General features: G+C 41.1%; 1 protein-coding gene and 1 pseudogene across 3 annotated transcripts in view; one reads left to right on the top strand and one right to left on the bottom strand.

The window, feature by feature from the left end:
* ATMIN7 (HOPM interactor 7) overlaps nucleotides 1-5,807 on the bottom strand; it is a 107,039-nt gene extending 101,232 nt beyond the window's left edge. For 2 of the 3 annotated variants that reach the window (XM_086510462.1, XM_086510463.1), the window contains exon 1: nucleotides 5,502-5,806. In XM_086510462.1, the coding sequence (XP_086366588.1) occupies nucleotides 5,502-5,610 (109 nt within the window). In that variant the 5' untranslated portion in view covers nucleotides 5,611-5,806. Of the gene's footprint in view, nucleotides 1-5,501 lie in introns of all 3 variants that reach the window. The other variant, XM_086510464.1, reaches the window with a different exon arrangement.
* On the top strand, nucleotides 1,325-5,486 carry LOC147459133 (uncharacterized; annotated as a pseudogene).
* Nucleotides 5,808-26,233: the final 20,426 nt, after the last annotated feature.

Genomic DNA, 26,233 nt, shown 5'->3' with positions numbered 1-26,233 from the left:
CCCCTCCGTTCGGTAATCTTAGACCCGAAGGTCGTGCTTTCCCGTAAAGGGCTTGGACACAAGGCCGTTCCTTCCCGTAAGGGACTTGGGCGCGAAGCCGTACTTTCTCGTAAGGGGCTTATGCGTGAAGCCATACTTTCCCGTAAGGGACTTAGACGTGAAGCCGTACTTTCCCGTAGGGGACTTAGGCGCGAAGCCGTACTTCCCATTAAGGGCCTTCCCGTAAGACGGGAGATTCCTGCAAAACAAACCACACAAAGCAACAGTTCTCAATGCGTATCAACACCTTATACCTGTCGCTCCTTGCTCGGAAAAGCGACCTCCGTGCTTCGTAGTCTCGCGATCTCTTGCGGCAGAGTCTTCTCTTGCTGATGTTGGTACCTCCCGTGAGTGAGGGCATGTGGTGCTTTTATAGCTCCCTGGCCACGACACGAATAACTACTCGCGTAGAGATCGCGGCTGTTTTTTTTTTTTTTTTTTTTTCCGTTGTTCTACCCGAAATAGGGAGAGAGAATTCGCTGGCTGGTTTTGTTGCTTTATCTTCTAAGTGGCTGCCCACTTATTAAGTGGGCGGCCGGCATATTTTAAAATTGGTCTGAACCTGCCCAAAAACTCAATAAAACCTTATAAGTTAAAACCAATGCATTTAACAACACTTCCCAGGCGTCCCTGGATGCAACCACATGCACGAATGCAATGCAAACATAGATTCCTCGCGGGAAAGAGTCTGCCTTCCCGCGATTGTTCCTGCTTTTCGTAAAAAGCTTCATTGAACCCATCTTTATTCTTGTGCTTGCGTTCTTACGCGTATTTTCTTACTCAGTTCGGATTTCCTCCTCAGCCTACGGGATGCCCCCTTACTGATGCACCCGTCACCCATCATGTGACGCATCAGGGGCACTCGTAACCCGGCCCTTTCCACCGAACTTACGGAAACTCCTTCGCGATGTTTACCGTCACCCATCAAATGACACATCAGAGTTGTCCGTTCCCGATGGCAGTTCCTGTAGCTACAATCTTTTTAACAGTTCTTAGTGCACATAATAAAATATCCTAAAAAAGAGATTTAATCATTAAAAATAAGAAAATAGTCCAATTAGCAACAATACCCATGTACTCTCTTGTTGGGGAAAGTTTTCCCCAAGGCTTTGAGCTCTCTCTCTCTCCCTCTCTCTCTCTCTCTCTCGCATCCACACAGTACTGTACAGATCCATACGTACCGTATCGATCCATACGTGACCCTTTTTTTTGGGGGGCCATGATGGACATTGGATGTAGTGTTTCTTGTTTTGTTTGTATGTACTTATGGCATACGCCATGGACATCTATTTTGGATGTAGTGTTTCTTGTTTTGTTTTGTATGTACTTATGGCATATGCCATGACATGGTTTGAACTTTGTAGTTTGTTTTATCATTGATGCAGAAGATGAGTTTGTCTGTCTTTTCATGTTATGTTGTAACTTAAACTAAGTGTCTAGCTTGCTGCTTTGAGTTTTCACTTTACGTTTTCAGCATTGTACAATGTATTCTTTATAAGTCTAGCAGGTCACTGGTTAGAGGTCCATGAAAAATTGAATAAGTATAGGGTTGTTTATAAACGGTACATACTAATTACGTACCTAAAAAAGTAATCATACAGAAGTACGTCCCTTGGGTTTGGATATCATATTGTACCTAACGTACCTTTCCACCTGTGTTGCAGGAAACGGCTACAGAATTCTTGGAAACGCGTTTCTCCGTTTCTGGCCAGAAACTGCTTTTCCAGTTGCCTCGAAACGTGCTGAGACGGCTGACTTATGTTTAAAAAAAAACATAAGGTAAAATAATTAAAATGCGAGCCCGTCTCTTTCAGCGTGTTCGAACTCCGCTCCTTTGATCAAAAAACGAGTCCTCTTTAAAAAATAAACGAGCCCTCTTATCCACTGTCGCCTGAGAAACACAAAACGTTTTCATTCCAGAGACTGAAATCATTTCTCTGCACAACACTCAGAGAGCTCCAAAGCTTCACAGAAGACTCCTCCCGGCGCGAGTGCAAGCAAGGAAAGCTTCCATGCATACGCATTAATGAAAGAGGAAGACCCTACGGCCACAAGCACTTGTTTTTGTTTCAATTGCGTCCCGCGAGCACTCATTTTTGAGCCGTGTAAGTGTCCTCTCAAGCTGAAATTTTCTTTTGGTTTGGATGATGCGATCAGAAAAAGGGCCTTGAAGTGCAAGTGTATCAAAGTTGTTTTGTCACCGGAGTGGGCTTGTCCGAAATACAAAGAGCCACACTCTTATTTGGCTCAACAAAAACGAGAGCGAAGAGCACCAATCTTTCATAGATAAAAGCCAACATGTTCGTGTCAGCTGTCGCTAGCTCCAAGCCTTCTCCGACCGCAACACCCGCATCCAGCTCCAAGAAACCATTCTTGGTTACGCCATTTACACAGAAAGCGCCGTCCGAACAAGAACCTCTTTGGAAGTATGTAACTGAAACAGGTTGCTTCAATGCAAGTGGTAGCAAGAAATGGACTTGCTCTATTTGCCGGGAAGGCTACTCAGGGTCATACTCACGAGTGCGTGCCCACTTGCTTGGTAAGAAGCAAGGTATGGGCATCTGTAAGAAGGTTACCATGGCTCAAAAAGCCTCCATGACACGGGAGGATCACGATAATGCCAACAAGAAGCAAAAGATTGCCAGTACCAATCCTTTGCATACAAAGAGAAAGGCTCAGGATCAACCATCTTTGGAAGGTATGTTCAATGCCTCATGTAGAGAAGATGTGGACAAGGCAGTGGCTAGATGTTTTTATGCATGCGGATTGTCTTTCTCGCTTGCTCGTTCTCCATAATTTTCAGATATGGTCTCTGCAATTGCAACTTTTGGTAAAGGATATAAGCCTCCCAACTACGAAAAGTTGCGTACAACACTACTACACCAAGAAAAGGCAAGATTACAGAGAAGTCTCTTACCTGTAGAGTGTTCTTGGCAACATTATGGTTGCTCTCTTATTTCCGATGGGTGGACAGATATAGCCAAAAGACCATTGATTAATTTTGTGGTGTCCACTCCAAGAGGAATAGTAATCAAGGGCTCCATTGATACTAGTGGCAGTTCTAAGACTGGGGAGTTTATAGCAGATGCACTTAAGAAAGTTATCAAAGAGGTTGGTGTTGATCACGTTGTGCAGGTTATCACTGATAATGCGGCAAATTGCAAGCTTGCAGGACAGATTGTGGAGGGAGAGTACAAGCATATCTTTTGGACTCCTTGTGCAACGCATTGTCTGAACTTGCTTTTGAAGGATTTGATGGCAATCAAGTGGTTGGAGCAGCCTATAACAAAGGGAAAGAAAGTTCATAGTTCATCACAAATCATGATGCAACACGAGCCATGTTTGGTAAACACTCCAATCTCAAGCTAATTAGACCGGGAGATACCCGTTTTGCTTCACATTTCATGATATTGCATAGATTGTTGAGGGTTAAGACTGCTTTTAAGCACTTGGTGACATGCGAGGATTGGGATGCCTGGAAGTGTCAGAATGAAGATGCAAAAGTGATAGAGAGAAGCATTTTGTCTTCTAGCTTTTGGAAGGACATTGAGTTGTATGTCAAGGTGTGTTGGCCAATCATGGCAATGTTGCGTATGGTTGACATGGATGAAGCATGCATGGGTGTAATTTTTGAAGGCATGGATCAGATGGTAGAAACGATCAAGGAGATTTTGGCAGAGGAGGTGGATGGCGAAGAGATGTTTCAGCAAATGAATGAATTCATACAGGCACAGTGGTTGATGATGCATACTCCTCTTCATGCAACAACTTTCCTCTTAAATCCAAAGTGGTTTTCAAAGTCACCTAACAAGGATGGTGAGGTAATGAAAGGATGGAAGGCCACACTCAACTGAGTGGGAGGAGTGCTATGGAAAAGACACAGCTAAAAGCACAACTGTCTATGTACATTGGATTGCAAGGGAGCTTTGGGGATCCTGAAGCTTTGGATGACATGCAGAAGCTCTCAATAGTTTCTTGGTGGGAAAACTATGGGGAAGATACCCCCCTTCTTCAAAGATTGGCTATAAAAATTTTGTCCCAAGTATGTAGTGCTTCCACATGTGAGAGAAATTGGTCGACATATGGTTTTATACATTCCATCAAGCGCAACCGTTTGAAGCATGAAATGGCTGATGACTTGGCATATGTACATAGCAATTTAAGGCTACAACCCAGGAAAGAAGCCTCTTATGTTTCAGGGCCATGTTGCTTTTGGGATGTGGAAGAGGACTTGACAACAGAAGGCCATAACGAAGTGAAAATGGATGTTGAAGTTGGTGGTGCCGAAGCTATGTAACTGCTCTATGTATGATGTATTGAACATTTGCATTGATGCTTAATGAAATCTGGTTGCCAAGAGACTTTATGTGTCAAGTTTTTTGCTTTTGATTTATGTAGATTATGAATCTAGTTATTGTTTCATTCATGTGTTGATGCAGATCTTTTTAAAATGTTTGCTTCAATGTAGGTGTCGATATATGTTTGAATTTTTATCTCTACTCTCAAATGGGTGTACCCCCGCCGTTTCCTGGTTCTATAGAATGTCGTTTCTGTTCATTTCAACAGGGCGACGTTTCAAGTTTGGAAACGTTTCGTGCAACACAGCTTTCCACACCTCTCTCTCTCTCTCTCTCTCTCTCTCTCTCTCTCTCTCTCTCTCTCTCTGCTCCTACATCACCACACCTTCCAATGCACTTTGATAGAAGGATGGGCATATACACAAGGCCAGGGGAAAGAAACCTTCTAGTGAGGCAAAAGTGCCCCGATGGTCCTAAGCGTGTTCACACGCATACTATCATATCATGGTAACATCTAGCTCTTGAAAAATATGGCTAAAAATCCCTCTTTGCAAAAGATAAAGGGACAGGTCACAACTGAATTGCCTCACAAGGAGCTCAAGGAGCTGCTCGTCCACAAATGCATCTTAAAAAAGGCATCAACAAGCACAAGCTCAAACCGCTTATGCATGGAAGGCAATCCAGATAAATTGAGCCTTGGGACAAGCTACTATAAGAGGTTACCCACTACTCTGCTTGGATATTTGAGTGCCCTGTGACAAAATGTGAGAATGAAAATGGGGTAGAGACAAAGCCATGCACATATCAAACGCAATGGCAATAAGAGAGATAAACTAAGGAGCAATGTGACCTTCAAAAAGGGCTCAGTGATTAAGCCAGTGAACTGGATATATGAATGGTTGTTGTATTGCTCCTCAGAAAGTGGGCATTGCCTGCGCAATGCACCATTTACACCACAAAGAGTTTATGCATTTCCTTTGTGTCCAGTGTGAGAACTGGCACGTGTGTGTGCCACGTGCGGAGTGGCAGTGTAAGAGGGATCAGGTTGCTAACCCGGCATCCAATACAAAAAGAAATCTCCGAGATTAGGTGATCTAGAAATACAGATCTACAACTGAAGCGCTGAAATCAAAATGCTAAAAGAAAGGAAATCCGAGCACGTACCCAAATAAGCTTTGAGAGCCTTCTGCAGGTTAGCGTTCTTCTTGCCGGAGGAATCTTTGAGCAGGCGCTCAAATGACCTGGTAACGAAAGATCCTGCTGCCTCCGCCATCAATGCGGAGAAGCAGGACGAATTCGATATGCAGATCTGCCGAGGGTAAAGACTCTCTCTCTCTCTCTCTCTCTCTCTCTCTCTCGTGTATCTCCTCTCTCGAGCTCGAGCGGATCTTCAATCAGCTACCGGGTTTGAGACGAAGAGTACCTTCTCTTCAACAATTAATTCGTTCGCTACAGTTAAATAATCATTAGCACGGGCCCTAATAATGTACTTCATAAGAGCAGTAATGCCTCCTGTTTAAGTAGTAGCTTTTTTACAGGAATCAGGAATCTGAAAGGATTCATTTTCTTTAGTTTGCAAAAGTGAAGGGTTTTCAGTTTTTATTTTAACATATTTGTTAAAAAAGTTTCTGTTATAAAATAGAAACTGCTTATTTTGTCTCTCCCTCTAGAAATTGCTTATTCTCTCTCTCTCTCTCTCTCTTCCCCAAGTGCCGCCGAGACAGGCATCCTTCCAGCTCTGATTGTCGTTGTCGTAGCCCATGCGTTTCCATGTTGGCATTTTTTCTTAAATTTAGCCTCAACTAACCCTCATTGTGTGCAATTTAAAAAATTTGTTGGCACTGCCTTTCAGAAGAAAGAGAGGGTAAATCCGAGGGAATTTCAGCCTGTGTACAACAGAGTACCCTTCCAATTTTTGAAAGGTATGTTTTATTTTTCTCCTTTTTAATCTATAGTCTCGTTTCTTCTTTGTTTCCTTCTCTCTCGAGCGCCCTCTCCTTCTCTCTCTCTCTCTCTCTTTCTCCAGTCCAATTGAAAGGCAATGCCAACGTCTGTCTCTAAACGCCTTGTTTCATGGGATTAGCCAATTCACGTGATGAGGGTTAGTAGAATTATGTCTTGGCTCTTGTGAATGTTCATAAATTTTTAAGTATTATGTTAATGTTACTACGATATTATTGTCAGTATATGGAATTTTTGAGGGCCTTTGTCCATGCATTTGCATCTCTGCATCTTTAAGGTCTCTTGGGATAGTTTCCTATGATGTTGAAGAGTCTCTTCTCTTCTTCTTCTGTCTCAAGCAGATCTTCAATCCGCTACCCAATTTCAGCAGGTTTGAGATGAAGAGTACCTTCTTCAACAACAAATTCAATGGGTACAGTTAAATACTCATTATCACGGGCCCTGACAATGTGTGTATATGTATGAATATTAACGTTTAAGTAATGCATTATGTCATAGCTATCGTGTATGTTCATGTAATCTTAGGTATGATGTAAATATTACTACAATATAAAATTCACTAGTGTATGGAATTTTTAAGGGCCTTTGTGCATGCATTTGTAAAGGTCTTTGTGTGTAAGTATGTGCGCAAGAGAGGGGACATGGTGGGGGGGGGGGGGGGGGGGGGGACCATCACTCTTTGAGCTTTTCTAATGTGAGAGTTTATGTATCTCAAGTGAGTTCCAAAGTGATCCTAGTTAATGATTTGTCTTTTAGGTATTTATGTTACTTATTTGACATGATTCTAGGCAATTTATGTTGGGTAGTATATAAGCCACCCAAGCTCTCATTGTAAATCATTAATTCATTTCTATAATTGGTTGGTTCAACAACTCTCTCTTTCTCTCTCTCATGCATTCTCTCCATTGTGCACTTTCGCATCGTCAAATTTGACATGGTATGAGAGCAAAGAGGTCATTGATCATGTTGGGAACCACACACATTGAAGGGGAGAAGCTCTAGGTGTTGATCGTGGAGAGTATCAATCAGCTAGAAAAGCAAAAGTGGATCGGTGGCGTTTTGGCGTAGCGTTTCAAAATGCTAGTGAATATGGCTTGGCATAGCATTTTGAAATTTCATTGCTATCGAGGAGCACCATTAGACCCAGCATTTCAAAACGTTGTTGGCAAAAGTATGAATCACATGCACTTGCCCTACAATTTGAGACAGCATCCCTTAGACAGGCCCAACTCCATTGTGCGCTCCCGCATGCATTTTGAAACGCAGAATCCTTACAAAGGCTACAAAGGGTAGTGCATAGCTCAACGTTTTGAGATGCCAAGGTTTGCTAAGTAGGCAAGGTACCCCCAAGTTTGTGGATTGTGCAGCCTTTTAAAACACTACGGTGTATCCTCAAGTGGTGGGAGCCCCTACGTTCGACGAGGGGTGGGACAAGGTCTTTTGAGATTCGTTGAGGCTTGCACCGGCAAGATGGCGCCCCATGCTCAAATGCCAGCGACAAACTAATCTCTCTCTCTCTCTCTCTCTCTCTCTCTCTCTCTCTCTCTCTCTAAGTAGAGGATTGGAGAGAGCTTTTTGAGGGAGCTTTTTTAGGAAGCTTTTTTCCTGATTTTTACTTGCAGTAGCAAAAATTTAAAAAAACTCCCTTAGAAAGGTCTAAGAAGAGAGAGCTTTTGGAGGCAGCATTCTCCCTTCTCTCTCTCTCTCTCTCTCTCTCTCTCTCTCTCTCTCTCTCATATATACATATATCTATATGTATGCGCACACACACACACACACACACACACACACACATATATATATTTGTGCTCACCTCATCATGAGCATGATGGAGGGGGGGAGAGAGAGAGAGAGAGAGAGAGAGAGAGAGAGAGAGGAGAGGGGGGGAGAGGGTAGAAAGAGGGAGAGGGGGGGAGAGGATAGAGATACACACACACACACACACACACACACACACACACACACATATATATATATATATATACACGGGAGGGTGAGACTTCTCAGACTTCTCAGACTTCTCAGTTCTTTCCAAATACCCCAACTCCACCTGCTCCAATTCCATGGGATATCTTACTTCCAAAAGAACAGCCAGCTGAGCCAACTTCAAAAGGTAATCAACTATCTGAAGAAGATATTAAAAATCTGAAAGAGTTGATAACCTGTTCAAGCAACCCAAGCCTTAGCTCGAAGAAACTAGGGAGTCCACAGAAATGAATATGGCCAACGAAACACAAATCATCAATGAAAATAATGTGGCCATCCCTATTGTAGGATTGCTAATCAAACCAAAAGGTTTTCAAGCAATTGCTCTGGATGCTTTAATCGATACAGGTGCAGGAGGAAGCTTTGCAAAAAAAGCTTTATTCCCGTCAATAATGATCAAGCAATATCCATAAGTCAGACACGTAAAATATGGTAACGGCTCGAAGGCAACAATCAGAGAATATGTCTATACATGGATAGAGCTAGGTAGTGCTAGATTACCTATTAGACTATCCTTACACAGTTCAAATATGTGCTATGATCTAGTAATTGGATTTGATCTAATATCAAAGCTAGCCCCCAGCACATTCACAGAAACAAGCTTTCATTTCTCTTATGTGGGTAAAAGATATACTGCTCCAATTAAGCAGAGAGCTAGCTATGCTATCAATAACTGTTTAATTTCCATCAACTATTGTGATAGCAAATTTAGAGAGTGGTTCCAAAAACAAAAACCAAAATACAAAACCCAAATAGAAGAAATAAAAGAAAAGATCATGCAGAGAACCTCCGACAACCCCTTAGCCTTCTGGGATGAAGAAAAATACATGATCACTCTCCCTACTATCCCTGAAGTTAATCCAACCAAAGCTTCCCACCCAGGAATGTCAATTTCCGATAATGAGCTTTGCCGCAGAGAAATAGAAGAACTACTACAGAAAGGTATAATCCAACCATCTAACTCAAATTGGGCCTGCAGAGCCTTCTACGTCAACAATCACAGCGAATAGAAGCGAGGGAAAAAGAGGTTAGTAATTGATTACAAACCCCTGAACAAATTTTTGGTTCTGAAGAAATTTCCCATCCCTCTTCAGGAAGACTTAATCAGAAGAATAAATGGCGGAAAAGTCTTTTCCAAATTTGATCTGAAAAGCGAATTCTGGCAATTTAAGGTGCATCCCAAAGATAGGTACAAAATAGCTTTTGTAGTACCTCAAGGAATGTATGAATGGATATCTATGCCCATGGGATTAGCAAATGCCCCTTCAGAGTGCCAACTTAGGGTTGAAATGATATTCGGCCCTATCAAAAAAAATTGTTTAGTATATTTGGATGACATCCTTAGATACTCAAAAAACATGGCAGAACACATAGAGCATGTAAGGGAAGTCTATGAGCTACTGATAAAAACAGGTCTCGTTCTATCTTACACTAAGTGCAACTTTTCTCGAGAACAGGTCGACTTTTTAGGCATTACCATCTGCAATGGATGTATAAAACTACAGGAGCACGTATTAGCTAAAATCGCTAATACTCCCAATCATCTTAAAACTATCACTGAGCTCCAACAATTTCTTGGATGCCTAAATTGGATCAATTGGAATATCCCTTACTTAGCCACCCTTACAAAGAAAATAAGGCTACTTTTGCAAAAGAATAGTTCCAAACAATGGGAGGTCTCACACAGCAAAACCATCGAGTTAATCAAGCTAATTTGTCAGCAACTTCCCCCATTAAAGCTACCCAGTGAGGGACAACTTATCCTCTACACAGATACCTCTCTCGAAGCATGGGGAGCAGTCCTCTGTGAAGCAATTAATAATAAAGAAATGATGGTCTGCAGATTTGCAAGTGGATCCTTCCTAAAAGCAGAACAAATTTATCCCTCTACTCAAAGAGAGATTCTTGTTGCAAAATTAAGCATCAAGAAATTCAGGCTATTTCTTTTGGGACAAGTTTTCATTCTCCGAATGGATCTCAACAATTTCCCTGGATTTCTTACTTCAAAAAATGCCAGCGAAGATAAACGCCTCATCTGATGGGCCTCTTGGTTTGCCCAATGGGACTACAAGTATGAACATATCAAAGGCACCCGCAACGTCCTTGCTGACATCCTAAGCCGTCTCATCCCACATGCCGAGTGGAATAATATTATTTCTCCTAGTGACACAAGCATTGATGTCATCCACGATGCTACGGCTGTGCCAACACATAGTGACTGGAAAAAAGCGTAAGCATAATGGAACACATAAGAAGATTCTACTTTAGTGGAATACACATGTCCACCTTAGTGGAAGACACATGTCCACTTTTTCTTTAGTGGAAGACCACATGTCCACTTTGTGGAATGCGCACTACATGAAGCTTGTAAAGGAGGCCACCCAATCTCCTCTAAAAGGGAGACTCCCCTTCATTGTAAATTATCTCAAGTCTAAGATCCTTCATAGTGAGCGCAAGAGCTCTTACATGTGAATATATGATATCTCAAGAGAGGCATAGCCTTATGTTGTAATACCTTACTTTGTAAATTCTATAGCGATCCCCTGCAAACCTTGCCCATACTTTGTATGTCGAAATCATCTTAATATACTCCTTCCGCTTGCAATCTTATAGAGTGCATATTTTGGTATCAGAGCCATAATCAGAATAATTATTCAATCATTAATTAGTGTCTAATTAATCTCTTGCCATCCTTAAGCAAAGGTTATCTTTCACACTACCAAGAAGGCTAGCGAAGTGTTTGTTCTCTTTCAACAACGTCTACCAAAGAATCAATTGGTGTTTTCCCAAATCATGTTCTGAGGCAAGGTCGTGTGGTCGCAGGTCCGACGGTCGCCGCAGGCATCTAAGAGTGTAACGCGCATAAAATCCTCGAGTAAACTCCCGCAGTAAATTCCCACAGTAAACTCCTACCGCACGACTCAATTTCAGGTAAAGATTCAATGGCATTCTTGAACAGATCTTTGTCAAAAGTGACCAAGTCTTTTGCACACCTTTCTATAACTGTAGAAGAAGCCAAACCTTCTGCTCAATGGCAAATCCTAGAACTTAAACCCGATCAAGTATATAAACATAAAAATTTATTTAAACTTAGAGCCTCCACTGTCTATCTAGATAATAGGTCAGTAGTATCTATTCCCTCAGATAATTTAATGCATTTTATTAAGCTTACTGAGATCCTCCAACATGACAAAGCAGAAGCCCTAAAAAAGGGTTATCACTTTGATCACCTTGGCTGTGTACAAATAAGTAATAATATAGATTCCTCTAATTATTTAATTAGTTCACAAAAGCCCATTTCTTTAGCTGTTGTGCATAAAGCCCCTACAAAGTTTAGAGCTATGCGAGTAAAGGATTGCCAACATTTGGAAACCTTTGACCAAAAAGATCAAACCTTTTGCATGCATTGCTTAAGACTCATAGGAAGATTACACTCTTCCTCCTCTGCTTTTACTATCCACTTTTGCATGATCGAAGGAAAAGATTTTATTGTCTCTGATCAAGCAAAACCTCGCACGGAATTGCTTCAAAGCAATTACCATACTGTCAAGTTGCATTTCCTTGAAAAGAAATTGAATGACTTGCATAAGTTAGTTATTGAGTCAACTCATACACTAGCTCATATGAAAATTCAATTACAACAAAAGCTTGACAATTCTCCCTCCTCTGTACATACAAATTTAATAGTTCCCTCTTCCCTTGAGTTACCTTACTTCTCATTTTATAAACCCTCAATGCATACTCGTCTGGTCACTCTGGCAAAAATTTGTCCTTTAATGTCATGACTGTTGACCAAGAACGGGATAGTTCTTTAGACATTGAATTGGGGTGGAAAGACTGGAAAGCTGTGGAGCAGCTTTATTACCAGCCATGAAGTGGCTTAACAGACGAAGATGATAGAGATCTTTACACTCTAGCTTGTTGCCACAAAAATTGCAACAAACTAATTGATAATGCAGGTAAACCTCCATCTACAAAACCAAAAGGTGTAACCATAAAATCCATCGACTACCAATGGACTGATGACCAACTCGAGCCAATATGGGATATGACCAATGCAGAACATAGAGTTAGAATTAAAGATTATGGTCCAGCATTTATCAATGGTGATTGGGATCAGTTCGATTCTTTCTATGATGAAAGAATTTACAATGGTCTTCAAGCAGAAATCATTCCTGACAATCTTTCATCTCCTCCAATAGAAATTGATAATTCTTTTTCTCAGGAAGAGTCAGAGATTGATGATTCACAAGCCGACATCCCTCTAGTGCCATTACACATGGAAAAAGATAAACCTATGGATGAAGCCTCTACAAGTGCAGCCCAAGATTTTAAGCATCCCCAATTTGTGCAAGGTATAAAAAAGGTAGGTGACATTACCTTTTATATCATTGATAATTAGAACAAGAGGACATCATTCTTGTTCTAGAATACATGCATAATTGGATCTATCAACAAATGTTATTTGGGCGAATGCGACAACAAACTACAGTAGAAGCTGCAGTTAATGGTTTTACAGATATCCTCAAAAGGTGGTGGGAAATGTTACCTCCAAAGATCAAAAACTCTATCTTACGACCTGCTGGTAATGCGTCGCCTCTATTACTACTGATAGAGAGCATCTACAAAGAATTCATTGGACGTCAAGAAGATCAAGCAACGCTGGCCTTACAAGCCTTTCATGAGGCTCAGATCTGTAGTTTCTCCTCTATATGGGATTTTTGTATTTATTGCAGAAATCTAATATACAAAGCAGGAAAATACCATTATGGGGAAATCACAGCAGAATTTGTGTACAAGCTACCTAAAGCAATTACAAAGCTCCTTATTGAGAAGCTGGATAACCAAAATCTAAATCTCCAAACAACAACTCTTGGAGATATAATCCAACCGCTACAGGTGGTCATATAGGAACTCTGTATTCAGAAGCAGGCACAAAAGGAATTGAGGGATTCCAAACCTTCAAAGAAATTCTGCAAACAGAATTACTACTCCAGAGATTTTGGATGCACAGACAAAAAGACAAAATGTTCTTGCAAGCATTCAAAGAAGGGAAAGAAGAAGAAAAATAATAGAAAGAAACCCAAGCACAGGTTTTTCAAGAAATGTAAGTCCACATCTTCATAGAATGACAATAAATGTTTTATCTGTGGAAAACAAGGTCATTAGGCTTCAGAAATGTCCAAAGAAGAAAAAGTCAGTAGCATTCAAGGATATTATTCTTGAAGATGGATATAGCTACCCTGAGATATCCTCCTCTGATATCTCTGATTTTGAGTTCGGTATTGCTCAACTTGAAAGCAAAGTGCCTTCAACAGAAGAAAGCAGTTTCGACTCCGACTCAAGCTTTCAAGATTGTCTTATTGCAATGAATGTCATGAGCCCAGAAGACTTCATGCCTATTCTCTTCAACCTTCGACAATGGAAAAGGTTTTCCAAAGGAAAACAACAGTTCCAATCAGACGACTATGCTTCAAGCAATTCAGATTCTTCCTTTGAATCTAAAAAACTAGGTAAGAAGACGTATATATATATACATATATATATATATATATATATATACATATATATATATGTATGTATGTATGTATATGAAACTCATGGTAAACTAACCATCAAAGATAGTGATTCTGATAATCACATAATAATCCATATGTTCGAAGAACTCTCCGAGTTTAGGAAGAAGGCATTAAGCAAAGGATGTCAGTTTGTGCACACAGGCTATATTGCTGTGGGCATAATACCTTTGTTTTGAAAAGGCCTTAATGCTTCTTGTGTAGGTGCCCTACTTGATACTAGGCATTGAAACTTACCTGACCAAACAATTAGTGTCTTGCAAGGAAGTTTGTCTAATGGTCCAATCTACATAGAATGTTTTCCTAACTTTCCTTGTAGTCTGACAGATAAATATTTTGATGAGGTATATATATATATATATGTGTGTGTGTGTGTGTGTGTGTGTGTGTGTTGTGTATGTATGTATGTGTGTATATATATACACACACACACACACACATATATTTATCTACACACACACACACACACACACACACACATGTATACCTATACAGTAGTTTGATTATATAAATAGAACAAAAAAACATATTTTTCCTTTCATACACGGATCCCTATTCACCTTGTTTATTATTCCTAAGTTGAAAACCTAACCTATCAAACTAGTTGGTGTGTTTTTTTTTGTGTGGAAAAAATGGGAGGTAACCCTCCTCCTTCTAATACCTCCCATTAGAAGATTTTGTAAAGGTAGTGGCTTTCATTACCCTAGACTTCACGCCTGTTGGCTCTCTCTGTCCCCCTTTACTACACTACAACACTTAGTAGCCTATGCTAACTCCTACACTTGCTCTCTCTCCCTCTCAACTCCCCGTATGCAATCAGGAGTGGCCATAGAGGCGGCTTGGGAGACCGTAGAACTAAGTAATCGATCGTGGGCTGTCTTCTCACCTTGAGCAAGCCGGATGCGCTGTTTAAGGTGAGGGTGCTTTGGCCCCTCACTTAGTCTGTGGGTATTTTTCTCTCTACGTGTGTATTTCAAAGAGAGGTGTGAGGGTTTTGATACTGTACAGCTATGGAGGTTATTGAACTACCGTCTCAGGTCGGTACTCACCTTTATAATAGTACCTTGATGACATACAATAATGTCTTTTTACCTTCCTGTTACTATGAGGAGGTTATGTTATTTTTTGCTATTCACGCAATTACCGACTAGCTTTACCTGGTGGTTTTTTTTAATATATTATGCTGCGATTGCATAACTATGCAGGAACTAATTGTTTGTAGGATGGATGGTGAAAAAATATGGCTTGAAGTACCCATTTTTTGGTGATAGTTGGAACTAATCACGTTGATTACTGTTGGTTTTTTTGGTTTTATGGTAGGTTGATTAGCTTCTTGTAAACAAAAGGTTTTTTATAACTTGTACAACGCCGTAAACTCATTATGGATGAGGATTTTTGGTAACCCATGCATAACCAGAGTAATGGTGCTTGATATGGCAGTATTTGGATAGTAAAAAATGGGGGATCTTTTGGTACTTGGTACTGTCGTTTATCTGGTTTGTCTTGATAAAACACAGCCTAAAGTCGGGGCTTTTTTACTCTTTATCTGACGCATGGAAAAATCTGCATGCTACTGCGTGGTGTAATGGGGTTTTTTCCTCCCTTATGCCATTTTTGGGATTGTTATACTTGCTATGGATCTCGCTTATTATCTTATATAGCATGACGCTGACAGAGTCATTAACATATATGGGTTTTTTTCTTTTTTGATAGACAAGCTATCAATAGGTTCTTTTCACTAAACTTCATGGCTTTGGCTCATTTAGTATGTTTTTTCTTATTTAGCTTACAAACTCAGGTAAAATGAATTCCGTAAGCCCAAATGGGCATGAGAAATTTGAATTGGCTTGTTAACATAAGCCGAGTTTTTTTAATTGGAATATTTTTTGAGAGGTATCAGTAGTAGCTGGTGTTTTGGATACTTTATGGCTTCATGGTACTTAAAAAGCTAGTGAAATTGGAGCCTGACAAAACTAGCAAAGTTATTCTGGTATTGAAAAACTGATCTAAGAAATGATCTGAGGATTAAGACACTTGGTTCAGGAGGGATGGTGGCCTTTTCGATCAAAATAATATATATATATGCTAATATCTATTTAAGGTCTAATTTATTTTTTTTAAATGGGGATATAACCATACTTATAAGTACTTCCTTTAAAATCTTTGGGGTTGCAAAAAACAAAGGACTGAAATACATGAACACTTTTTTTATAAAAAGTTGTAAGTTGGACATGGATAACAACTGATATAGTCCATTGACACTTGTAAAACACATCCAACACTAACGTATTTGTTTTCTTGTTTGGATAGATGTAGGTGAGAACTCTATCCTTTCTTGTATTTTTTTTTGGCTTAAAGCTATTGTCTGTCAGATAGTAAACTTGCTCCTACCACTTGGGAAGTAATTCTTTATTGGATCACTATCATTGTATACTAAAATGTGGCTTCATACTCATATTCCATATACAAAGATAATTTTAAGATTGAGTTGTTTTTGTACTAATTTTTACCTTTTCTCTAAAGCAAGCTGTCTTTTGAATGTAAAAGTTCATTTATGTCTTATTATATAAACTAAAACAGCTATACACACACACACACACACACACACACATATTTATATTTATATTCACACACACACACACACACATATATATATATAAAATATGAGAGAGAGAGAGAGAGGGAGGTGCGCTCCTTGCCGCACTGTCGAAGCAAGGGACTTTCCTAACACTGTGTGCGAGCCACAGACGGCTCCAAGCACACAACTAGCTTAACTAGTAAGCTCAAAAGAGGGCAATGGTGTGTCACTCACCGCTCTATGCTCCTGCCGTGGAGGATTCCTCACCGCGAAGAAGAAGGAGACGCCGCTACGCCGCGCTCAACCGCTTCGCCGCCGCCGTGCCATTGTAATGCTCGATCGCCCACACACACACACACACTCTCTCTCTCTCTCTCTCTCACATACACACACACACACACACACACACACACAAGGAGGTGAAGAAGAAGAAGATGGAGATGGAGATGGAGCAAGAGCACTCTTCTATTGCACAAATGAGAGAATGAGTGAATTTTAGGTTTAGTTGGCTTTTATATGAGCTCACCCCATTCACACTTGGGCGCCCATGCTTAGCCAACTAATCCCTTGAATGTCCCAGTTAGAGTGCGCCTCTCATCGGCGATCACTCTTACCCTTTTCCTATTGGACCGACAAGCCCGGTACCTGACTCTACCAAATAAATAATACAATGTCCACCGTAGGTTACAACGTCCGTCTCGTAGGTGATAGGGTGTCCGTGAGCCGTGAGGGTTAACATGCCCCCCTTTCGGATGTAGATTCCGTCCTCGGAAGCTATTGAGTTGAAGCTCGTTGGTAGAGGTGGAAGAGCATTTGAGATGAATGTCCTTAGCCTTCTTTAGTCACTGCAAAATCAAACAACATTGCATAGTAATTGCATTCTCATAAGCGATTAAAAAGCATATGCAACTTTAGGCAGACAATTTATTGGTAACAGAATTTTAAACAATTTGTAAGCAATAAGTATTAAACTGCAATGTAATCAAATGCATAAACAGATGTAAAGGTAAAAAATTAAACAAGTCTGGGGTCGCTAATTTAACGGTCGAAAGGCACTAGAGATCGACTATTAATACCATGGGTAAGCTTCTTAATTTTCTCTGGTTAATTAAGTTGTTTAATCGTGAGAGCCAAGTATTTCATGTTCGAGGGCTGACTAGAGGCTATACCTAGAGGACCTTGTAGTTAAGCTACGATAAAAGGAATTTCTCATGAAATCATCGCCTGACTGATTACCTTTGCTTTGACCCCCCAAAGTCTTTTCACAGTGATTCAATTTTGATGTGTGTGCTTATTTGTATGCCTTGGGTTTTTTGCTTTTCAAGGAAAAGCGCCCACACTGGGAACCTCTAGGGCTCTAGTACCATAGGCGATACATGTGAGTGGAGTACCAATTTAAGCAGGGATTTCTCTTCCAGCTTAAAATTTTACATTGTGGCACTTTGATATTTTTCTGTGTTGTTTGTTTTCATCGTTTTAATTTTGTAGCTTTGGGGGGTCATATAACTCTGATACACCTCCCCAGGCTCATCACACTAGTAAACTCCCTTTATAATACTTAAGCTAAAGGTCAATAGGGTCAACCCCACTAGAAAGCCCTAGTACATTTCACACAATGCTGCCTAAATCGGATTAAGAACCTAAGTAACCATTGCTTATTAGGAAGGCATTCCCCATGGTATTAAGAGAAGATTTCTAACACCTAGCTTGGTCAAACTAGCTTAGTCGGACTGCTTGATTTTTAAACCTAGACAAGTGATTATGACAAAAAATTACATTGAATTAAATGTTTGATACTAAGCAAATGCGGTGAATATTAGGCTACCAATCACAATTAAAGCAGACAAACATGGATGCAAAATAGATAGGGGCAATGCTAATGGACAAAAAACACTTGTTTGTGTTGATGGTCGCGCTTGATCTGAAGTGTGAACGAGAGCAAGGTTCCATGAAGGTCCAAATCCTATCAATAGCAACACGCTTCTATACACACTAGGAAACAAAAGGAATACCTCCAGGAGGCACATTAGTGGGAAAAGGTACCAACACTTATTGAACACAACAAAAAACATAAGGAACCCTAACCTAATTATTTGCACTCCCCCTAGAGAGTCAAGGGAATAGGATATTGTAGAGGTTGGGGGGAACCCTAAGGATAAACCCCTATCCTTGTCGTCGAGATAAACAAAGTCATCATCCATGAGACCATATGTGCCATCCGTGTAGTCCTATAAATTTTCTTCTTCATCATAGGTGCCCATGTTTACTAAGAAGGTCACTAGACGCCTATAGTCATCTTGGTCAAAAGGGTAGGCTTGTGCAATGGGAGAAACGCTCTCTACTAAGTATGGATCAGACGTGGTCAAGAGACGTATCAGCCATTCTAACTCCTCAAAATTCCTCTCACATGCTAGCGTACCTATCAAATCCCATTCACATGCAAGCACTGGAAAGACCATGTGAAATATTTGTGAAAAGTAACGAGGGTACCTCTCACCCAAGGCAGGAGTGAATGACTCTAGCGTACTAGCCATATCTGTACATGCAAATAGATGATGGTTAGAGTGCAAATATTACAAGGGTCGTGTTCTTGTGCATAATTTGTTTTTATGATTTTGTGTTATGGCTCTTGCTCTTTTACTTTTTTATCTTGTTTTTGTGAGTACAAGGCTATATATATACATTCCCTAAGATTGGAGATTAAGAGGTCAGGGAGAAAGGTTGAGAGGGAAGCAAGTGAATAATGGATGTCCACAAACACTCCCCCCTTCCTTGGGTAGATCATACCGTTTGAAATGATGTCGTCACCCTTTGAAACCAGTTGTTCCAAGTTGTTATAGGTGAAGATTTTTGCCAGTAGTTTTCTATTACCTTAGGTGCCTCGTCGAGTTGCAAGGGTGGTAAGGTACTCTCCCAGGATCGAACTTGAAGTGGTTCATCAGGTGATTCTTGAACATTGGAAGGTGTGGATTCCTTTGTAGCTTCATGGAGGTCCACTATTGTAGGTGGAGGCTGTGTAGAAGCTTTTACCTCTATGGATGTATTACATGAGGAGCTAGAAGCTTCATGGAACTCCCCCCTTCCTGAGCTAGGTGGAATAAATTGGTTTTGCCTTGGAGTCCAAACTAGCTATGGACTAGGTGTGTAGCATTCTGTGATCTTTCCCTTCCGACGGTCTGCCATTGGCTTTAGCGTTACACTGTTTGACTCATATGGGTTTGTTGTCGATAGGGAAGGACACATTTTACGTTTAGGTACCCAAATTTGCTCATTTCCATCATAGTAGCCTTGGGCTTCTAATAGTCGTTTTGGAATCCATTGTGATTTGGTCTTGACTCTCCTAGGGTGCGCTCTTGGTTTTCCAGGGAAATTTTTTCTTGGAATGGATGGGAGGGTTGAGGTAGTTGGAAGTAAGGCCTTGGGGACCCATTGATATGTACTCTTAGGTCGTGTAGGTTGAGTACTTGTAATATTACTGCTTGCTGCAACTACAAGTGTAGAAGTGCTAGGTTCATGGGTAGCTGGCAAAGACGAGTTAACCACCTTGGCTTGTGAATGTTGGCTATCCTTCAACTTTGCTAGAGTTTGCAACGTAGGTGACTTTGCTTGAATGATAGGGGTAAGAGTCGGTGGTTGCGTCGTGACACTACCAGTATCCCAATCAATAGTGCATTTGGTTGCCAACATCCACGTGCGTCCCAGGTTTACGTTGCCTTCCATAGCTCCCGCGGGCATGACTAGAAACCTCTGCGCTATGCTTCCATTGTCATAGACAATAGGGGTCTGAAGGACTCCAAGAATAGCAGTTTTCTTTTTATTAATGCCCTTGACTTGCATCGTACTCGGGGATAGGGTCGGTTTCCCTAATTGACACCAAACTCCATAGGATAACAAATTGTGTTTAGCTCCCGTATCTAATAAGGCATTGTATAGTACTTTCCCATAGGGTCTATTTAGCTCAATTGGGTATCGTAGGGGTGGCTCAGATTCTAATGAGTCGTCATCTGTGTCCTCGAAAAATGCTTGTGTGATTCCCAGATTAGCCTCTCGTTGGCGTCTAAGACGTTGTTGTCGTTCTCGAGCCTCAACTCTTGCTTGGATTTTTCTAAGCTCTGCTTGTTCCTTGGCAGCCTTCTTTTGATGGATGGCTTGCAACTCTTCCTAGCTTAGAGGATCATAATATCTTTTGAATTTACTCCCATTAAGGAATCCAATGGTTTCAACTCCATCTAGAGTCTCCACACGAATGGTACCTTGCGAGGTAATTTCACACACTCGATATGGTCCCTTACCAGCGTATTTCAATTTCTTCTTTTCATTACGTACCCCGTACATAAGAACTTTATCACCAACCTTGATGTCTTTATCCTTTAAATGGCTATCAAACCACTTCTTTCTCCTATCCTTCTCCACTAGAGCATTTCGCACAGCTAATTGCCTCTCTTCGTCTAGCCTTTCCAGGATATATAATCGCTCAACTAAGGGGTTACCATCCCAACCTTCTTGAGAAGCTACTCGAAGACTAGGAATGACAAACTCCCATGGCATAACTGCTTCTTGGCCATACACCATCTTAAACGGTGTGCAATTAATAGCAACTTTATACGCAGTACGATAAGCCCATAAAGCTGATGTAAGCTTTAGGTCCCAATCAGTGCGATGAGCCTCAACTGTCTTTGTCAAAATGGAGATGAGAGTTTTGTTGGTACTCTTAGCTCGGCCATTTGCTTGGGGATAATAGGGTGTAGACTTGTGGTGAGATATCATGAAGTTTGATGTGAGTTCTTTTATTACTTCATTTATAAAATGAGTTCCATTGTCACTCACAAGTTCAAAGGGGAATCCAAAACGTGTGATAATGTTCTCAAAGAGGAACTTAGCTGTTGTTTTTGCATCCGCCTTTCGTGTTGCTTTTGCTTCAGCCCATTTGGTTACATAGTCGGTAGCCACAATGATATATCGTGATTGCGTGTTACGTGCAGCCGGACTAATCGGTCCTACAAAGTCTAAGCCCCACTTTTCAAATGGTTGGGTTACCTTGATGGGATGTAGAGGCATCCTATCCCTTCTTTGTGGCTTCTTGAAGCGTTGGCATTCATCACATCCCTTTGCAAAAAGTGATGCATCCTTAAACAGAGTGTGCCACCAATAGCCTGACTGTAAGATCTTTCGGGCAGTCAACTTTCCTGAAAAGTGACCACCAGCTACGCCCATGTGTGCCTCTTGTAGAATATATAAATACTCATCCTCGCGGGCACAACGTCTAAGAACATCATCTTTTCCTCTCTTATAGAGAGTTCCAGCCAGTAAGCAATAGGGTTCGCATTCCTTGATTAATTTTCGAGCTATATCTTTTCACAGCTCTTTGGGTGGAAAACCATTAACTAAGAAGTTAACAATCTTTTCACTCCATTCATGCATTGTCTCAACAATGAACAAAGGAGTATCAGGCAATTCATCATCAACCCACGTAGGAGCTTCGCCATTAGGGATACGAGATAAATGATCCGCCATGACATGTTTCCTCCCAGGCCTCACAACAACAGTGAAGTCAAACTCAAGAAGAATTAACAACCATCGTGTAATTCGACCTGTGGAACACGGCTTGTTTACCAAATATAGCAATGCTTGATGATCAACATAGAACACAAACTTGTTGGCTAGAAGGTTGTAGCGAAATTTCTTCACTGCATAAATCATTCCTAAACCTTCTCGCTCTGTAGTAGTGTAGTTCATCTTGGCATCATTTAATTGGCGACTTGCAAAGCTAATAGGGTAGTCCAATTTATGTTCTCCTGGTTGAGTTAGAACACACCCAATAGCAAAGTTTGATGCATCAATATGCACATGAAAAGGTACATTCCAATCAGGTGTTCGCAGGATTGGAGCACTTGTTAGGGACTTCTTTAATAACTCATAAGATTGATGACATTCTTTTGTCCAGTGAAACTCGATAAGAAGCTTGTACAATGGACGCGGTTTCTCAGCAAAGTTTAAAATAAACCTTCGATAATAACCAACATGGCCCATAAATGTTTGAACTCCTTTATAGTTCGTAGGTGGTGGCAAATCGGCAATGGCTTTAATCTTACTCTCATCTGTGGATATCCCGTTCTTGGACACTATATGCCCTAGAATGACTCCATGCTTAACCCAAAATTGGCATTTGAAAGGGTTCAATGAGATGCGATAAAATCTGCACCTTTCAAATATTTTTCGTAGATATAACAAATGCTTCTCCCAAGAAGAATAAACACAAAGGTCGTCTAGGAAAGCTTCACAAAACTCCCTTAGAAATTCTTTAAACACAGTGTTTATTAATCGTTGGAATGTAGCAGGGGCATTTGTTAAGCCAAAAGCCATAACACGAAATGCAAACACTCCAAACTCTGTGATAAAAGCAGTTTTAGCTTGGTCCTCTAATGCAATTGTGATTTGATTGTAACTAGAGTACCCATCTAAAAAGCTAAAAGCTTCCTTGCCCGCAACTCTTTCAAGCACATGTTCTGAATATGGCAAGGGATAATGATCTTTCCTAGTAGCTGCATTAACTTTCTTGAGGTCCACGCACACTCTTAGTTTCCCATTCTTTTTTGGCACAATGACTATTGGAGAAACCCATTCTGAGTGCTCAATTGGGTATATGAATCCACATTGGATAAGTTTTTCAATCTCCTCTTGTACAATTTTGGCGTACTTAGGATTCATTGGATAGGGTCGTTGTTGGACGGATTTAGCAATGTTGATCATGGGAATTGTACGTTGCACCACCGAAGGTGGAACGCCCTTCATGTCATGATATGTCCAAGCAAAGATATCCTTGTATTCCTTGAGGAGCTCCTTAAGTACAACCTCTTCAGTTTCGGTAAGGTCTTGAGCAATAAAGACTGGTTTAGACTCCTCACCTGGTTCTGCTAATTCTATCTCTTTAACTACCGCTGGACCATCATAGACTCCACTGCTTCCATTGGTAGGTATTCGTTGGGCTTTGACATACACAACCTTTCGCTCCCCCGTGGTATAAGATTTAAAATGTTCAGGAGCTGTATGTAAGTCAGCAGGCTCTTGTCCTGACATAGACCTTTCTTTTAGTTCTGCCTCCTTTTGTTGTTGTGCTAACTCTCGGTTTTGACGTCTTCTTATAGTTTGACTCAATTTCGGCTCTGTAACCTCCAATTGAGCGAGGTCAATGGGTCGCGGGCTGCACCACATGACACTCTGGAGATGTTCACCCCAATTGTCTACTAGCTTTCGATGAGCATCAGATGCCCCTAGATAGCTAAGCCATTCTGCAGTAGATCTTTCCTTGTTTATCCTAGCTCTCACATTTGCTCGATATCGTCGTCTCTTATATGACCTTTGTTTCTTGTTAAGGTTTTGATTTTGGTAAATGTTTGAACTCGACTCGCCTGATAGGTCTTCGCTTGTATCTTCTTCACTCTCATATAAATTACCATAGACGGTCGTACTAGGCCTTGAGTGTTTAGTTTCTATACTTGGTTCACTCGATGTTTCCTCAGGTTCTGAATCCATTTCTCCCTGAGATTCCGTTTCTGATGTGTATTGGCCTGAAGCCTTTGAGGAATCATCAGTTTCACTCTCAGGTAGGTGTGCCTCTTTCTTATCATCGGATGTTACATGCGCTACACCTAACATGTTTACTGGTGCAATGTGTGGTATCTCTTCCCCATCTGGTGTTACCCAGGTTGTTCCTCTAGCTCCCCATGTATCTATAGTTGTCGCTAGGTGTACCCAATCGACATTGTCTGACTCAGCCATTCCGGGTAGGATATCCATATAAGGAGAGTTCTCCCCAATATCCGTGTCTTCGTTACACGTGTAACAATACTGTAATGGAGCTGAGTGAATTGTTGTGTCTGATCGATTATCAATGATGAATTTATTTCTTAGAGGATGCATTCGACCACTTAAAAGATCAACTCGAATGACACAGTCTTGGAACTGTAAGTAGACGTGGTTTTTGGACCAGTCATGCACCATTTTTGCTTCCCTCATGAATGGAAGCCCTAAGATCATCTCAAATGACATAGGATGCTTGGAAAAATCCATAACAATGAAAGTCTGCCTTACCTTGTGTCCCAAGACCTTGATCCTGAGATCCTTTAGCATTCCAATAGGCGTAACAATAGATCCATTAGCCATTTTTACCACTACGCTTGTGGCTTCAAGGTGAGGTCTCCCCATAGACTCCCAACAACTCTTTGTCACCATGCTGACTCCTGCACCACCGTCAAGGACCCCCTTTACAGTTAATCCTTTAGTAGTGATTGGTAGAGTAGCATTAGATTCATCACCTTCAAAGTATTGCCCCAACTTGTTAACGGGTATTTCAATTACATATTCATGTCCCGCTAGGTCAGATGGTGGTGCTAAATGTTCCTCATCATTCATTACCGAGTCAGGTTTGTTCATATGTGCAAACTGTGGTAATCCGGCCTGTAATTCTCCATTGAGGAAGGCTCGAAGAGCTGAGACTAGCTCGGGGTCTTTATATAGTCTGGACATGATGGTGGTTCTAACTTCTGAAGACATGAAATCCATCAATTTGGCAATGTTTAACGGCACCTTTTGGCCTTGAGTCCCTTGACGTGGGGAAGATGGGATCTCCATTTCTTCGATAGGATCAGGTAGTCCCTCTGTAAACATTCTTTCCATCAAGAAGTGAGTACGCCCACTTTCCCATGACTTTAAGTCACTTTCTTCTTGGATGACACTAGGTATGTCCAAGGGTCTATGGACTTGGTGAGGTTGTTGTTGTGTAGGGAACACGTTGTCTGTAATCTGGATCTTCCTAGGTGCTGGTTCTAGATCCCTTTGGGTATCTTCTACCAAACTCCTTAAATGCTTGACTCGCTCAATCTCCTCTGTAGGGTTTGTGTAAGTTCCTATCTTCTTTTTGGATCCAGGCCATTGTGGCTCATGAAGATCTTCCTTGTTGGTTTCTATGTTAGTGGTCGTTTTGGTCTCCATGGTTTCACCTGAATCAGAATCTTCTTCAGCATCGTTCATAAATATGGGGTCCTCACCAGTCCCTATGTTGGTCTTTGAGTTGGGGTCTGACTTCGTTGCTTTTTGCGATCTCTTTCTTCGTGTTTTCTTCTTTTTCTGAGATTGGGCAATTGATGTCGTGTCTCTTTCCTTAAGAATATAATTTTGTTTTTGGAGCATCGATCGTGTGAGTGCGTTTACTGGTACTATGTTTATAGTTGGTGGTGTCCCATCAACAATCTCTATTAAGTTCAATGGTGTGATTTTCGGTGCGTTTGGATTGTTAGGACACTGTGCGATCAAATGATCTATGCCACAACGATTACAAGTGAGTATTGGCATTGCCAATGCACTCCCTTGACTTGTTTGCATTAGTGCAGCATTCTTTTGCATTCTAATGGGGCACTCAGCTACTCGATGTGGTCCACCACATTCGTAGCACTGAAGAGGTGGTCTCCTGGCAAAACTATTAATGTTTTGGCCTCTTGCTGCTAGCGCAGTAGCTTGATATACCGGTTTGATTTGTCCCCAATGGCCTTCCATATAGTACATGGGACACTCCTCAAGCATGTCGACTCCATAGGTGATACTAGAGTCTATGTCCTCTTCGCAATCTATATAAGTACTAGATGACTCGCAACATATTTGGTTCACAGGTGTAACTCTTGGATGAGGGGGTTGCGGTCCTAGCACTGGAGGTGGCAACGGTGTGGTTTGGACCACATTTTGGGTTCTAGGGACCATGTGCTGTAATGGCAACTGTTGCTCCATGGGTGGGGTAGGCA

This window comes from Adiantum capillus-veneris, chromosome 4, assembly GCF_014529385.1.
Source record: "Adiantum capillus-veneris isolate H3 chromosome 4, ASM1452938v2, whole genome shotgun sequence".
NCBI lineage: Eukaryota > Viridiplantae > Streptophyta > Polypodiopsida > Polypodiales > Pteridaceae > Adiantum > Adiantum capillus-veneris.
The sequence above is the reverse complement of the archived record's forward strand: the minus strand, read 5'-3'. Positions and strand labels throughout refer to the sequence as shown.